The sequence below is a fragment of the Nyctereutes procyonoides genome, unplaced genomic scaffold, assembly GCF_905146905.1.
Source record: "Nyctereutes procyonoides isolate TBG_1078 unplaced genomic scaffold, NYPRO_anot_genome, whole genome shotgun sequence".
In the NCBI taxonomy this organism is placed as follows: domain Eukaryota; kingdom Metazoa; phylum Chordata; class Mammalia; order Carnivora; family Canidae; genus Nyctereutes; species Nyctereutes procyonoides.
In genome coordinates, this window is record NW_026575133.1 from 19,546,743 (window position 1) to 19,561,107 (window position 14,365).

The 14,365-nt window shown below is 39.4% G+C and overlaps 1 protein-coding gene across 3 annotated transcripts in view; it reads left to right on the forward strand.

Moving 5' to 3' along the window:
• The window catches only part of PNLIPRP3 (pancreatic lipase related protein 3), a 34,507-nt gene extending 21,871 nt beyond the window's left edge, over positions 1 to 12,636 (forward strand). For all 3 annotated transcript variants that reach the window (XM_055346183.1, XM_055346184.1, XM_055346185.1), the window contains 5 exons: positions 2,766 to 2,884; positions 5,577 to 5,709; positions 7,938 to 8,049; positions 10,578 to 10,745; positions 10,997 to 12,636. In XM_055346183.1, the coding sequence (XP_055202158.1) occupies positions 2,766 to 2,884; positions 5,577 to 5,709; positions 7,938 to 8,049; positions 10,578 to 10,745; positions 10,997 to 11,060 (596 nt within the window). In that variant the 3' untranslated portion in view covers positions 11,061 to 12,636. The remainder of the gene's footprint in view (positions 1 to 2,765; positions 2,885 to 5,576; positions 5,710 to 7,937; positions 8,050 to 10,577; positions 10,746 to 10,996) is intronic.
• The last annotated feature ends 1,729 nt before the right edge of the window (positions 12,637 to 14,365 follow it).

Genomic DNA, 14,365 nt, shown 5'->3' on the forward strand with positions numbered 1-14,365 from the left:
GTTGGGGGGCAGCCAGTGTAAAGGGCCTGGGACAGGAGCCTACCTGGGAAGTTCATGGCAGTGAGGAGCCTACTGTGGCTGGAGTGAATTTAAAGGACAGAGTAGTAGGCATGCAGTTAGAGAAGAGGCAGAGGGAGATAATACAGGGCTTTATGGACCACAGTAAAGATTTCGGCTTTTACTCAAGTGAGATGGGAGACATGGGAGGATTTGGAGCAGAAGAGAGATACGGTTTGACTTACTTTTTAACAGAATCACTACGGATCACACATTAATCACAAATTAAACAAAGAGTATTTAACCCTTTATTATAGTTTCCAATGACAATACTATCTATAGAACCCTGGTAATAAGACACCAAAAGTTATTATTTGGGAATTTCATTATTCTCTGGATCTACATATCATCATGATGTAAATAGTGAAACGTATAATACATAATACATAAATACATAATAATATAATGTATGATGATATGGTAATAAATCGATGACCCTAAATATCTCACCATCTGATTCCACATGGTCAGAATATCTTGACGGTGTAATTATTGGACCCTCCAATTGGCTGCTGTAGTGAGAAGATACACAGATCATGACATTGAGAGTAGCTGGAATTTCCTCTCCTCTAGAGACAAATTGCAAAGTTTTAATATCTGTTCTGTAAAGTAAATGTGATTAGAAGTATCTGTTTGCGATGCCTATTGAAGAAAAGAAACAATAACTAGTAAATTACAGATACTCAAAATGAGAAAGCCAATTCCACCTAGAAGAGATGAACAAAATTCATTCCAATAAGACCTATTATAAAACTTATTTCTCTTCTTACTTTCTATGTTATGACTTAAAATCCTTTCTATTAGGATAAAATATAGATCATAAATTTCTTTATATAACTATGTACATACACAGAATGTTTGAAATTCTTAAAGAATTAATTCAAGTAAAATACATTGATCATAAACTATTTTAAGACATAAAACTTCCTACAACTCTATTTAAAGTGTATGTATCATTCATTTTATGATTTAGATGAGTTTGAAGACATTAAGATATTCTATTTTACATTATATTTATTACTAAGAAATCATTTACTTTTAAAATTTATAGGGATCCCTGGGTGTTGCAGTGGTTTGGTGCCTGCCTTTGGCCCAGGGCGCGGTCCTGGAGACCCGGGATCAAGTCCCACGTGGGGCTCCCGGTGCATGGAGCCTGCTTCTCCCTCTGCCTATGTCTCTGCCTCTCTCTCTCTCTCTCTCTCTGTGACTATCATAAATAAATAAAAATTTTAAATAAATAAATAAATAAATAAAAATAAAATTTATATTTCCCTATATGCTAATGAACCATCTTGTCTACATTACAATTAATTATGAATATAAATCTGAATATAAAGACACCTGATGTAAGAGATGTCCTCGTTTAAAAAAAAAAAAAAGATGATGCCAATTATTGATCTCTGCTTTCTGAAGTTACCCTAAGTTATCTAATGGATGACAAACCATCATGGCTTACAAGAGCAATGGTATTGCCCATTGTTCTGAGGTTCAAGATGCAATCAGAGTTCTGCAGAGACTTTGTTGTGAAATGTGAGTCATGTGATGGCATCCAGTTGGGAGCTGCTCCAGACTAAGCTGGGTGAGAGGGTTCAGCATGGTGTTCCACGTCTGTGGTCTTGGTTCTCCTTGTGAAGTGGCCTGTTATCCTTCAGGGCCTTTCTTCCCAGCCAGTTAAACAGGATTTCTTAACAGACAAGCTGGGTTCTAAGAAAGCAAGAGTGGATGTTAGAAAGTCTTTTAAGACTCTGAGGACCTAAACTTGCCTAAAGTCAATTCCTCCATGTTCTGTTGGCCAAAGCAAGTCACAGGCCTAGTTTATAATCCAGAATTGGGTAGGGGAGTGGGGGAAAAAAAAAAAGGCTCCCAGCTCTTGAAGGGAAGAAAGATAATCTGTTATTGCCAAGGGGTAAGAACTTAAAAACAGTGATTCATTAGAGGTCACTCTGATAGTATAATGATCTACCACACATACTAAAACAAAATCTAGTTTCTCAAAAATCAAATGAGCTGTGTAGGGCATTGAAAGAATATTCTATGGCAGACATCAAAGATGTTGCTATACAAGATACATAGCATAAATGACTAGAATACTATGATAACTTCAGAATGCAAAAACGTATTTAGATCTATCTTATTTATTATTGCAACAAGCCAAACTATTAGTGGCAAAAATAGCATGCCTGACAATGACAAAACTATCTTATCTTTAGCATTGTTTATAATACCTCTCACTTGTCACACCTTGAAGCTCAGTCGAAAGTGTGCATTGGTTAACGTTGCTGTTTTGTGATCAAATAGGAGGGAGTTCAGTCTTCCTGCAGAAACAGGGAGACAGAGAACTAATTGGTCTAAGGTAGAAATGCTGTATGCACAAGATACTGAAAAAGCTCTAAGTGCTTTAAAGCCCTAAGTCAAAGATCCAGGAAGTGTTGAAGATATTAGTATCAGAACAGAGTCATTTGCATTTGCATTTGTTTATTTACCCTGTTTGAATGTCCCTTGAGATTCACACAAAGAATTCTTTGGTGCAAAGAAAATGATATGTGATAGTGATAAACGTTGTGTGGTGTCCAAGTCTACACACAAGACCTGGCTATCTAGACCTCCTAGGTTTTTTAAAGTTACTTTTCTGAGAAATGGTTGATACTATTAGTTATTGGTTAATAGGTTTATTGGTATCAATCAATTATTGGAAATTGTCTTCACAGAGGTGGTTTCCTTCTTTGAGTGCAACCATGCCCGAAGTCATCGCTTTTATACTGAGAGCATTCTTAATCCTGATGCATTTATTGCTTATCCTTGTAGATCCTACAAATCGTTTAAAGTGGTAAGTAAAGTATTTTGCAGTGGAATTTAATTAATAAGTCATTTTTTGAACCATGATCAGCCAACTAAAAACTAGTGCTTTGAGTATGTGGAAAAAAAAATGCTTCTGCCATTTTGGGAAATAATAGATTCTTCCTCTGTGCAGAGTACTGAACTGTAGCTGGATTGCTGAAGGGTTTAAATAACTAAACCAACTATTTGTATTCTGGTTGTTTCAGCTCTTTTGAAGATTATATCCAATTTTGCTTTTGAGGCCATTTGTTATGCAGTAATTAGATGCTACTGTGTAACAGGCATAAGTCCAGAGCAAACATTTTTCTGTGTATATATTTTAAATGTCATCTTCAAAGATGCCCCAAGAAGCCTGAACCAATCAATAGCTACAACCACACATATTACTATTTACTTGGAACATGAAAATTATTTTATTAAAATTTAATTATTTATACAGAGCAGAACTAAGGCATGGATAGCTCACAGGAGTTCCACACAGATCAATAAAGGATAAAATACCAAATCTGATTTTGCTTGAGTCATAAAGCACGCGGTGCCAGATCTGAGCTAAATGTATTTTTCATTTGGTTATCACTATGAAAAGGAGAAAGAAAATCTATTTTGTAGTGGGAAGTGGAAAGATTTTCCTTCTTATGCTTTACAGACCTAATTCCCTGTTTTATGAGGGTAGAAAAATGTGGGGTCTCCAGCTCAAGTGTATTGTAAGTAATAGCACTTTGTGAATAAGTGCAGGGTCGGGACAAGAATAAGCATTTCCCCCCTCTTACACAGCAAGGTGACTCGATGCCCTCAGGCCGACTTCTCCATCTCCGGAGCCAGTTGTTCTTACTCACAGCATGGCCTGGTGACCTGCCATGCTCAGGAAGCTTGGCAGTCAAACACTAGCATTTCCCCAATAACCTCCTTCTACGTCTCTTCCTCCTTCCAGCCCCAGATGCTGCTCTGTGTGGCTAAAGAGGATCTTGGCACTTACACTGAAGGCAGGTAGGAGAGGCCCTCAGAATCACAGTATATTCAGAGATAATGGGGCACAATTTGCGAAATGGGAGAAGCTTAGGCTCCTGTGCCACATGGATGCTAAGTCTGGCTACAATCTAGAGAACATTGCATCAATTTCCTTGACGTGTTCTATTGTGCTTCTACCCAAACAGCCATAAAAAGGAAGTGAAATGAAATAAATAGAACAGAATAAAATAAAATAAAATAAAATAAAATAAAATAAGATGAAGTAGGAATTGTAGAACCAGACTGTCCGGTTCACATCCGTGTCCCCTCACTTACTAGACACCCATCATTGGACAAATTGTTTAACTGTTCCACATTTGGTTTCCTCATCTGTTAGACAGGGAGGCTAAAAGCACTGCAATAATAAAGAGCTTGTGAGGATTAATTAGTTAAATGCACTTAAAGTGCTTAAAAATGCCTGGCACGTGGCAAGCATTTAATAAATATGAGCCCTTTTATTATTATTACAAATTTTTTCTTTGTTAAAAATAGAGTTTCACATGGGATGTTTTACTATAATCCTAGCTTAAATGTTCATGGTTTATGAATCTGTTCAAAACCTAAAATAACAAATATTCAAACACAGCTACCCATATTTTTTAAAGTTAACATTTTGTTAGTGTCGCTTTAGATTTTAAAATATACAGTTCAAACTGAACTACCTTTCATTCCCTTCACACCCTTTCCCGAGGCAGGGTTTGAAATGAATCCTAAATGTATCAGATAAATAGTATTATACTGTATCTTTCTGAATTTGCTTTTTTGTTGTTGTTCAATTTTATAAATTTGAGATCTACATTGATATATGTAAATCTAATGTATTTATTTTATAGGAATCAGTCACAATGTATTTATTCATTTCTCTACCAATAAGCATTTTGGTTGTTTGCAGTTTTTGTTATTAAAAACAGTTCTGCAGTAAACACTTCTGTATGTCTGCTAGTGTGCTTGTGCAGAAGTTTGTTTATGTCATGTAATACAAGTGAAATTGCCAAAGCTTATGTGCATTTCTGTCTTTTTTTTTTTTAAAAGATTTTATTCACTTATAAAGACAGAGAGAGTGCAAGCAGGGAAAGGAGCAGAGGGGAGAAGGACGAGTAGAGCTTAACACAGGGCTTGATCCCATGACCCCTAGTTCATGACCTGAGCTGAAATCAGGAATCGGACACATAACCGACTGAGCCACCCAGGGGCCCCACTCTTCTGTCTTTGTTAGACATTACCAAATTGCTGTCTGCAATGTCTGTCCATTTACATTCCCATCAGGAGCAAATGAGAATCCTACACACGTCTTCACCACTACTTGATGTTGCAGATTGTTTTTATTTTTGCAAACCTGCTGAGTATGAAATTGTATGTTGTTTTAATTAGCACATTCCTGACAACTAGTAATATTGAGCATCTTTTTACATAGTTATCGACTATTTGACTTTCCTCTTCTGTGGATTATCTATTCATAGCATTTACTCATTTTTCTAAGAGGCTATTTTTCCCCGCTCGGTTGTTTTTATTTATTTATTTTTTTTTGAAAACAGTCGGGCAACTTAGTCATTTTTAAATGCATATGCTTTATTTAAATTTCAAAGCTTTATTGTAGTTTAATAATGTAAAGAGTTTATTGAAGATCAACATTTCTAATTACGTTTCTAACTACCTCCTATTTTCTTTATCAGGGAAATTGCTTCCATTGTCCCAAAGAAGGTTGCCCAACAATGGGTCATTTTGCTGATAGATTTCACCTCAAAAATATGCAACCTAATAGATCATATTATTTTTTAAACACAGGGACTCTTTCCCCGTTTGCCCGTAAGTATTGTAGCTCTATTTTATTGTAATGCTTTAAGGCACTTATCTTTAAAAATTCAACAGTTTTTACTGAGTGTCTACTAAATTATGGGGCATTGGGCCAGACTCTGAGGATGCAGTGAGGAGCAAGACAGTGAGTTTAGACTAGTGGGGAGTTTCAGTCCCAGGTCATAAATGTTCTGCTAGGAGACATGCAAAGGAGGGACTGCCACAAGTCAATGGAGCTTTCTGAGGGAAGGTGATTTCTAAGTAGATTCCTGAAAGATGAGTCCACAGGAGAAGGAAATGAGAGCATTCCAGACAGAAGGAACTGCACACATCAGTGCCTAGAGGCGAGAGAGAGCTGAATCTGAGAGAAGAACACTTTATCAGGACAGTGGAGACCAGGAAGAGAGTAATATGAGATGAGGCAGGAGAAGTAAATTAAGTCAAATAATGAAATCATGTGTCATGTGGGGAGCTCAGACTTTATCTGTAAGCATGGAAAGCCTGAAAGGTCTTAAGATTATCAGATTGGTTTCTTAAAAAGTCATTCTAGTTGCTGCACGAATTAGAAGGAGACAAGATGGAGGCAGAATGACCTGTTATGACAAGTGTTGCCTTCACCACCATGTAACGTGATGGGTATGTTAACTAACCTTATAGTACTAATAATTTCACAATATATTGTCATAGGTATATCACGATGTACACCTACACAATGTTTACATCTCAATAAAGCTAGACAGAAAGGTAGGAGACAAGGAGAAAGTGCAGACGTGGTTGGCTGATAGAAGCAAAATGGAACTTGGTGAATGGAATTGAGGGATGCAGAGAGTCGAGAAGTCAAGGATGATTCTGGCTAGGTGACTGATGTTCCATTCGCTGAACTTGATAACACAGGAAGAAAGGCTGGCTTGGAGGAAGTTGATGGGCTCGGTTTCTAACTTAGCAGGTTTTGAGATGCCTTGGGATAGGGGATGGGCATGTCCACAAGGCAGTCAGAGATATGGGCTACTGATGTGATCTACAGATAGAGATGTGAGACCCATACCTGTGTGTCGACAGCCATCAGGGCTGCACAGGTGGATGATGTAATTACCCAAGAAATGTGAATCAAAGGAGAAGGGAGCAGAGAGAGAGAGCCTGCAAAGGAGACTGAGGAAAGTCTCCATCTGTTTCAGATGGACAAGGGAAACAGGTGTGGAGAGCAGTAAAATGAGTCATGAAAAAAAGACACATGAGGAAGGGAAGGACGCATACACTGCACCAAATATGCTAAGAAGTCAGATGAGATAGAGCCCGAGAGCTCATGGGATGAAGCACCAATTCCATCACGGGGAGTCTGGGGAGAGGGGTTTCAGTGGAGGGGGGGCAGTGAGGTAGGCTGAAGAGGGAAGGAGAACTCTGGCAACGATTAACTCAGGAATTGAAAATGCTCTCTGGTAGATTTTTTCCCCTTTCAGACATTTTTCAAACAATTTTAGGATGAATTGCGGTTTTGTTCAACGTGTTATTAAACATACAACAATTTCAGAATTCACAGTAAAAGATCTGTTTCGTTCCAGATTTTTCAAAGCGACACTTGGCCACTTGCAAGAGATTTCTTCTGTTAGGATTTGTGCTATCCCAGGCCTGTGCTAACTGGGTATTCTGAGCACATAGAGAGAGCGAGCGAGAGAGGAAGGGGCAACTCTCTTTGCCTCTCATTATAAAAGCACAGGCCCTCTTGCCTGAAAACCTGATAGGTTTTCTAGATTTATTCTGGATTAGCTGCCAAACCAGAGCCAAAAAATCCTGGCTGTGCAAAGTATGTGTGCTGCAGAATACAAATGTAGTAGAAGAAAGAAAACACATACTTCCACTTTAAAAAGTCATCAAAATGCTTCGAAAAATTAAAGAATTTTCTTTAAAAAAAAATAAAATAAAATAAAAAGAAAAAAATAAAAAATAAAAAATAAAAAAAGAATTTTCTTTAAAGACTATCATGACACTATTTACTTCTGTAAAATGAAAACATACATTTATATGTATTTTTAAATGTAGTTTTAAACCAAAATCATGCAAGCTATATAAAGTTGTACTTTTTCGTGAACTCAAACTACCTTGTTCAAGGCTGAAAGTTGTGTTCCCATCAAAGTGCCCAGGAGGTCATGCTTTTCTCATGTTTTCACCTCCTCATTTTCTCTCATTCTCTCTCTCTCTCTCTCTCTCTCTCTCTCTTATTATTTTTTTTCTTGCATTTCCAGGTTGGAGGCACAAATTATCTGTCAAACTTGATGGGAACAATGTCACTCAGGGGAGCATATTTCTCCGTGTAGGTGGAACAGCTGGCAAGATGGAAGAGTTCGTGATGGCCAGGTAGGCAAGTGCCAGACTAGAGAGTGGCAGGGGGCACAGTGCTGGGCACTCGGGCAGCCTGGCTCATTCAGCAACTCCATCTTTTCCCAAAGCAGAATACCACAGGCTGTCATGACATATTTGACTTTTCGCTTCTGGTTTTCCAGATATAAAATAGAAATCATAGGCTCTATTTTCTTTATGGCTCCACCTACAAACAGAAAGGGTAGAAAATGATGGCATAAAATTATAGATCCAGATAATAAAGCAAGCAGGCAATAAACAGATATTGTTAATCCAGTCCATTAACATTATACAGATTTTGTTTTAGGTTCCAATTACTTATGGAATAAAACATTTATATAAACAGCCAGATTTCTAATAAGCTGTCTGAATAGCATGCACATAGGACACATGTTGGAATAGTCAAAGGTGGGAATAATTCAGCAGAGACATTCACTGTGTACCTTTGGCTAAAGCCCCCTTTTCTCTTTTCTTTGGTCGGCCTTAGCATTTTTGTATCAGATTCCACTTATGTTGTTTAATTCTGAATCCGTTTCTGAATTAACGTTATGCACACTAATTAGAGGCTGCCTTTTTGCAAACCAATGAATGGATTCGATTTTTGCCTCTTTGCTTTCCATCATCTTCAAAGAGTAGGCAAAGGCATGAAAAACAAGAGATTTCTGTGATTATTTTGTCAGCTGAAGGATGCATTCGATTAATCATTCTGGCCAATTGTGCACCTCACCTTCCCTCATTGCACCTGCCTGATCTAACAGTTCAGTCTGTGATCCTCTGGACCCTGGTTCGTGCATATGCTCCAGCTGCCTTTCCAGCCTGGTCTCCCACCATCTGGCTTTTTCAGCTTCGGCTCAACTAGATTACCCTGATTGCAGGACCCAGCATTGACTAGATCTCATCCTTCCCTTTCTTCCCGGCTTCACTCATGCTGTTGCTCTGTTCCAATACCCTTCCCTGTCCTAGCATATCTCATTTCCACATGTTCTTCTTGTCTCCATTAAGCTCAGAGAGCAGTTCAAAACAATCGATGGATCCCATGCCTGTGACTCTGAGGCCCACAGGATATTGCCTAAGGCTAGGCAACTTAATTAAGCCTTGCAGAAAGGCCTCTGACCTGGGGCAGGTGGGAACAAATAGGCAGTTCCCACCCTCCTAAAAATGTGTAAGAATATTTTGGGGTGCCTGAGTCAGGCTCAGTCAGTTGGGCATCCAACTCTTGGTTTCAGCTCAGGTCATGATTTCAGTGTCGTGAGATGGAGCCCCACTTGGGGCTCCACACTCAGTGGGAAGTCTGCTGGAGATTTTTTCCCTCCGCTCCTCCCATGTGCTTACACTGGCACATGTGCTCTCTCAAATAAATAAATAAATTTTTAAAAAAAAATGTATTAGAATATTTTCACATCCCTGCATTTCTTTTGCGTATATGTAAGGAAGCTGTTTGTCATCTTGGTGCATAGCCATCTGATCCTGTTTTAGGAATAAGTCAGCATTTCTGATTCACAGGAGATGTCTCATCTCCAAATGAAGTCAGATAAATGCATCTGCATGCTCTCTATTCCTATTTTTCAGTTAGGCGTCAAGTCTGGCCCCTCCCTGTGGATTATAGTTTAGTCATGTGGGCTTCTAATGACACTGTTATGAAGGTCTGCACAATAGGTTCACCGAGTGAAGGCAGTTCAGGGAGCAATAGGGAGATTACTGCTAAGAAGCTGAAAGAAAGTTGCCTTCTGGTAATTAAAGCAATTAATTCTATATGGAATGGAATAAGTCCCCAGGAATAGCAACATTCATTCATTTACTCAACAAACATTTAAATGCCCACTGTGTGGCAAGAATTGTTCTGATTGCTAGGAATACAGCCACAGGTCCTGTTCTGGTGGAGCTTTTCTTCCAGTGAGAGGAGCTAGACAATCAATGAACAATGGAAGAAGGAACCAGCAGGAATTGGGAAATCACATCTGGTATAATTTTGCCTTGGAAAAGAGATGCTTTATGCCTCATTTCTCTGTTTTATTGCCATGCTCACCAAAACATCTTTTGATAACTACTTTGGTTACACAGTTCTTTTCATCCAGATAAAGAAGTTATCAGGGAGAGAGTTGGAGGACATTTTGGTTAATAAAGAGAAAGCATTTCTCCATTGTGAACAGATAGATCAGTTTTCTGTGAATTTAGCTCCTCGTTGACAGTTTGATCATTCCCGGGTGTCAGTAAAATCTGGTTTCTGATACTATAAAGCCACGTCCAAGACCTTTCATTGTGGAGATCCAATCAAGATAATGCCTCTGTAGACATTCCGCAACATCAACTAGTCAGGCTTCCCATTTACCTCACCCTTCCTTTCAAGCTTCAGAACCCTGCTATTCCAAGATGCTGATTGATGTGGACGAAAAGGTTAAATCTCTTGTAAGCAACTGCCAGCAGATATAACTACCTTTTTCATGGTACACACAGATGTGGCTTCACTTCAGCATCAAGAATACCCAGTGCGAGTTTATGAATCTTTTTTTTTTTTCTATTTACAGTGGAACACTTAAGCCAGGCATGACTTATACGAAATTAATTGATGTAGACGTTAATGTTGGAAATGTCACAAATATGGAGTTCATTTGGAAGGAACATTTGTTTGGACGTTCTCAGAATAAGTTGGGAGCAGAAGTGGTGACAGATATATCTGGAAAATACGGATACGAGTAAGTAGTACTTTTTCTCTTGTATTTTCAGAGTCTAAATTTTTAATAGTATTTAAAACTTAATTTGAAATTTGCAACTAGTATAAAAATTTGTACATCTTGAAGTCTTACAAAGAAAACTTATGTAAGAAATCAACATTATATTTGCAAAAGTGTTCATAAAATAATACTCATTAAACTAGATCAACCATGTCTCTTTTACCTCCTAGAGTCATATTAATATCCTTTTTATTCCCCTTAAAATTTTTCAGATCTACCTTCTGTAGCCAGGACATTATGGGACCCAATATTGCCCAGATCCTGAATCCATGCTAATCTCAGATACAGTCTTGATGGATTTGTTTAATGGGAGCAATGAAAGAAAGAATTTCCTTCTAGTTGGTATCTGAACCACACTTGGCCTTGGTGAATGAAATAGAAAAATACAGTTGTTACTGTTTTCTATATAGAATGTTTTCCTCATTGATAAACTTTGTAAGTGCCTTGAAAACAGACTGAGTCCTAGAACAGGGTACAGTATGGTAACTGTTAGAATCTGGATATCGGTGACAAAATAAAGCCTTGTTGGAATTTTCCTGAATGAGAGGAGCGTGCCTGAATGCGCCAAAGCGTGATGGTATAAACTCACTGCGCAAAAGTTGGACTCTGTCTGGTTGAGTACTTGAAGTACATATTGAATATCTCCAGGTAGCATAATCATCATCCTGAAGTGATTTAAAAAATATTTATTATGTTGTTAAATCCTGCTAAGACCAATCATGGCTCCCGTTCATGCTATGTAGGTGATGATAACCCTGTGGGTTGATATGTCTATGTATTAATAATGAAAACCGATGAGTGTACTTTCGTATTTCCAAGATGCTCCTTGGTCTTCAGATATGTGTGAAGGGGGGCTTATCTGTGACTGTCCAACAGTTAGCAAAAGGCCCTGAGGATCATCAGCCCCCTTCTCTAGAAGCACCCCTGCCTTGAGAGAATTACTCCTCTCTGGGCCTTGAAAGCCCCATTACAAATTTGCATTTTGCCTAAAGGCACTGTCTCATTTGTAAAGCACTTGACTATCTCTTTGTGTTTGCAGTAGTAGTACTGTAATATTTAAGTATGTCAATTTTTTAAAACCTTGCTTCAATTTTTTTTGTAATCCAGTTGTCCTTATCCAGTTCAAATCAAAGATGACTGTTTTTATTTGCTCTATTTTCTAATGGGTTTAGTGTTTAGCCCACAACACTGCACTATAAATGTTGAAAAGAAATGAAGACAGATCCTTTGCAGAAGTTTTCTTGATTCTCCTTGGTGCCCTGCTGCCAAATGAACCTCAAGAAGAGGCCCCTGGGTGTTCTTGAGCTTGTGTTGGGGCAGAAATCGGAGATCCAAGTGGCATGGCTCTTTCACATTTGAGGATGAGATTCAACGGAAGGAGGAAAGGAGATGTGGACATATCTTGGCATGATCTGGCTGATTGTCTGCTGTCTGGTAGGCCTGTCCACCCTGGGCCTCGGCCCGCCCAGGAGCAGGGGTCCCATGAGCAGCCCTGTGGGAGGGTCTGAGGCCTCCTGAGTGACAGTGTGGCAGCCCCAGTTCCTCAGCAACCTGGTGGTGGAGTCGGCCCCAGGCCTCCGGGGTCGGGAAACTTTCCTGTGCAGGCAACTGTCCTGACCCTGCACTGTTCTCTGCTCGGCCTTTCTGGATTTTTTTGGAAAAGGGCTTGGCCACCAGCGGGAAGAATTATGGATCAAGAAGCAGCATTAGGCTCTGTGAGTCCTGGCCTGCCTCCTTGCCCAAGAGGCCTCTTGGCTGGCTCTTTCTAAGCTTGAAAAAGACAAATGAGAGTCAATTAACTTCTGGAAACCTATTTTAATAAAACACAAACTTTCTGTTCCATAGATCTTACTATCTGTTCTTTTTTTTCTTCTTCTTTGCATTGTAAGAATGTTGTGGGGATGAAAAATTGTGCATGGAGTATCTAGGCAAGGGAGTTCTGAAAGTTTAGAATGACAACATCGTTTTCCTTGTGTATTGTTCCCTAAGAAAGCACTAAAAAATGATGTCCTTTCTCCCTGAGTGCCCTGCACTATAGTAACTTAGTATTTGGAGGCAGCAGATGTTGGAGCAAGGACTGTTAGGAAATTCTACTCCTTGAATGGTCTGCCATTTATGGTGAGAGTGACTTCCAGTCCAGTGAGCCATTAGGCCTCCTCCACCCCTCATTGCCAATAATTTGCTGATGTCTTATCATATCACCCCAAATGCTCAGCTCCAAACTTGTTGACATGAGCGTCCCATTCTCTGATCACAACTCTGTCCCTTCAGGCTCCCCAATGACATTCTCAGACATCCTGGCTTCTGATCTATTTCCATTACCCATCTAGTTTCTCTAAATCCACCAACCAACCCAATTTCCTTTCACACCCAGCTTAAGCTGGATGGTAATTAGATCAATAATAATGCCTAAAATGCCCTAAACACCATTTTTCTCTCTCTTTCTTTTTGTATCCTGTTAAGTAAAACTTCTACCTGAGAGCACCCTTTCTCTAGGCCAGCACCTGAACAGTTGAGTGCTACCGAGAAGGTCACATCACAGGAGGGCTGATGTAACTACAAGTCAGCCATCAACAGTCCTGAAATTCTACGTATTTTTTTGTGGGATTTTTTTTGTGGGGTCTCCTACTCTGAACTCTCCCTCTACTTTGTACAAAAAAACAGAGGTCATCAGAGAGAAAATCTCCTCTCTCTCTCTTTTCTTTTTTTTTATGATAGTCACACACACACACACACACACACACAGAGAGAGAGAGAGAGAGAGAGAGAGAGAGGCAGAGACATAGGCAGAGGGAGAAGCAGGCTCCATGCACCGGGAGCCCGACGTGGGATTCAATCCGGGGTCTCCAGGATCGCGCCCTGGGCCAAAGGCAGGCGCCAAACCGCTGCGCCACCCAGGGATCCCTCTCCTCTCTTTTTGATCAAGTCTATCAGCTGCCTACATCTGCATCCATTCATTCCATCCTTTTTCTAGTAAGGAAGCAGCCCTGTTCCCATCCAAGGTCAATGCCCACCCCATGCATTGGCTCTCACCATCTCCTGCTTTCTTGGGAACATTGCCCTATTGGTAACATTCTCCTTCTTTTGTATATGCAACATTTCATTGCATCAGATTTTTAGAAGTCTAAGTCTCTTCCATTGGGTAAAAAAATTATTTTCAATGCTAAATTGCCCTTTACTCCCATCTGACCACAGAACAACTCTCACTAACATTCCCAATGACCACCAATCACTAAGTTAATTCAGAGATTTTACTCATTTGTTCCATCCCTCATTAGAATTCAACACTGTCATTGACTACCTCCTGCTCTCTTACTTTTTAAAATTAAAAGAAGACGCCTGGGTGGCTCAGCGGTTGAGCGTCTGTCTGCCTTTGGCTCAGGGCATGATCCCGGAGTCCCCGGATTAAGTCCCACATTAGGCTTCCTGCATGGAGCCTGCTTCTCCCATGAATAAATAAATAAAATATTTAAAAATATACATAAAAATAAAAGAAAAATGCTTTTTACTTTTTATTGTAGAAATTTTGAAATATTTGCAGCAGCAGAGAAATTAGTTAAATAGAACCTCTGAGTTCTTGT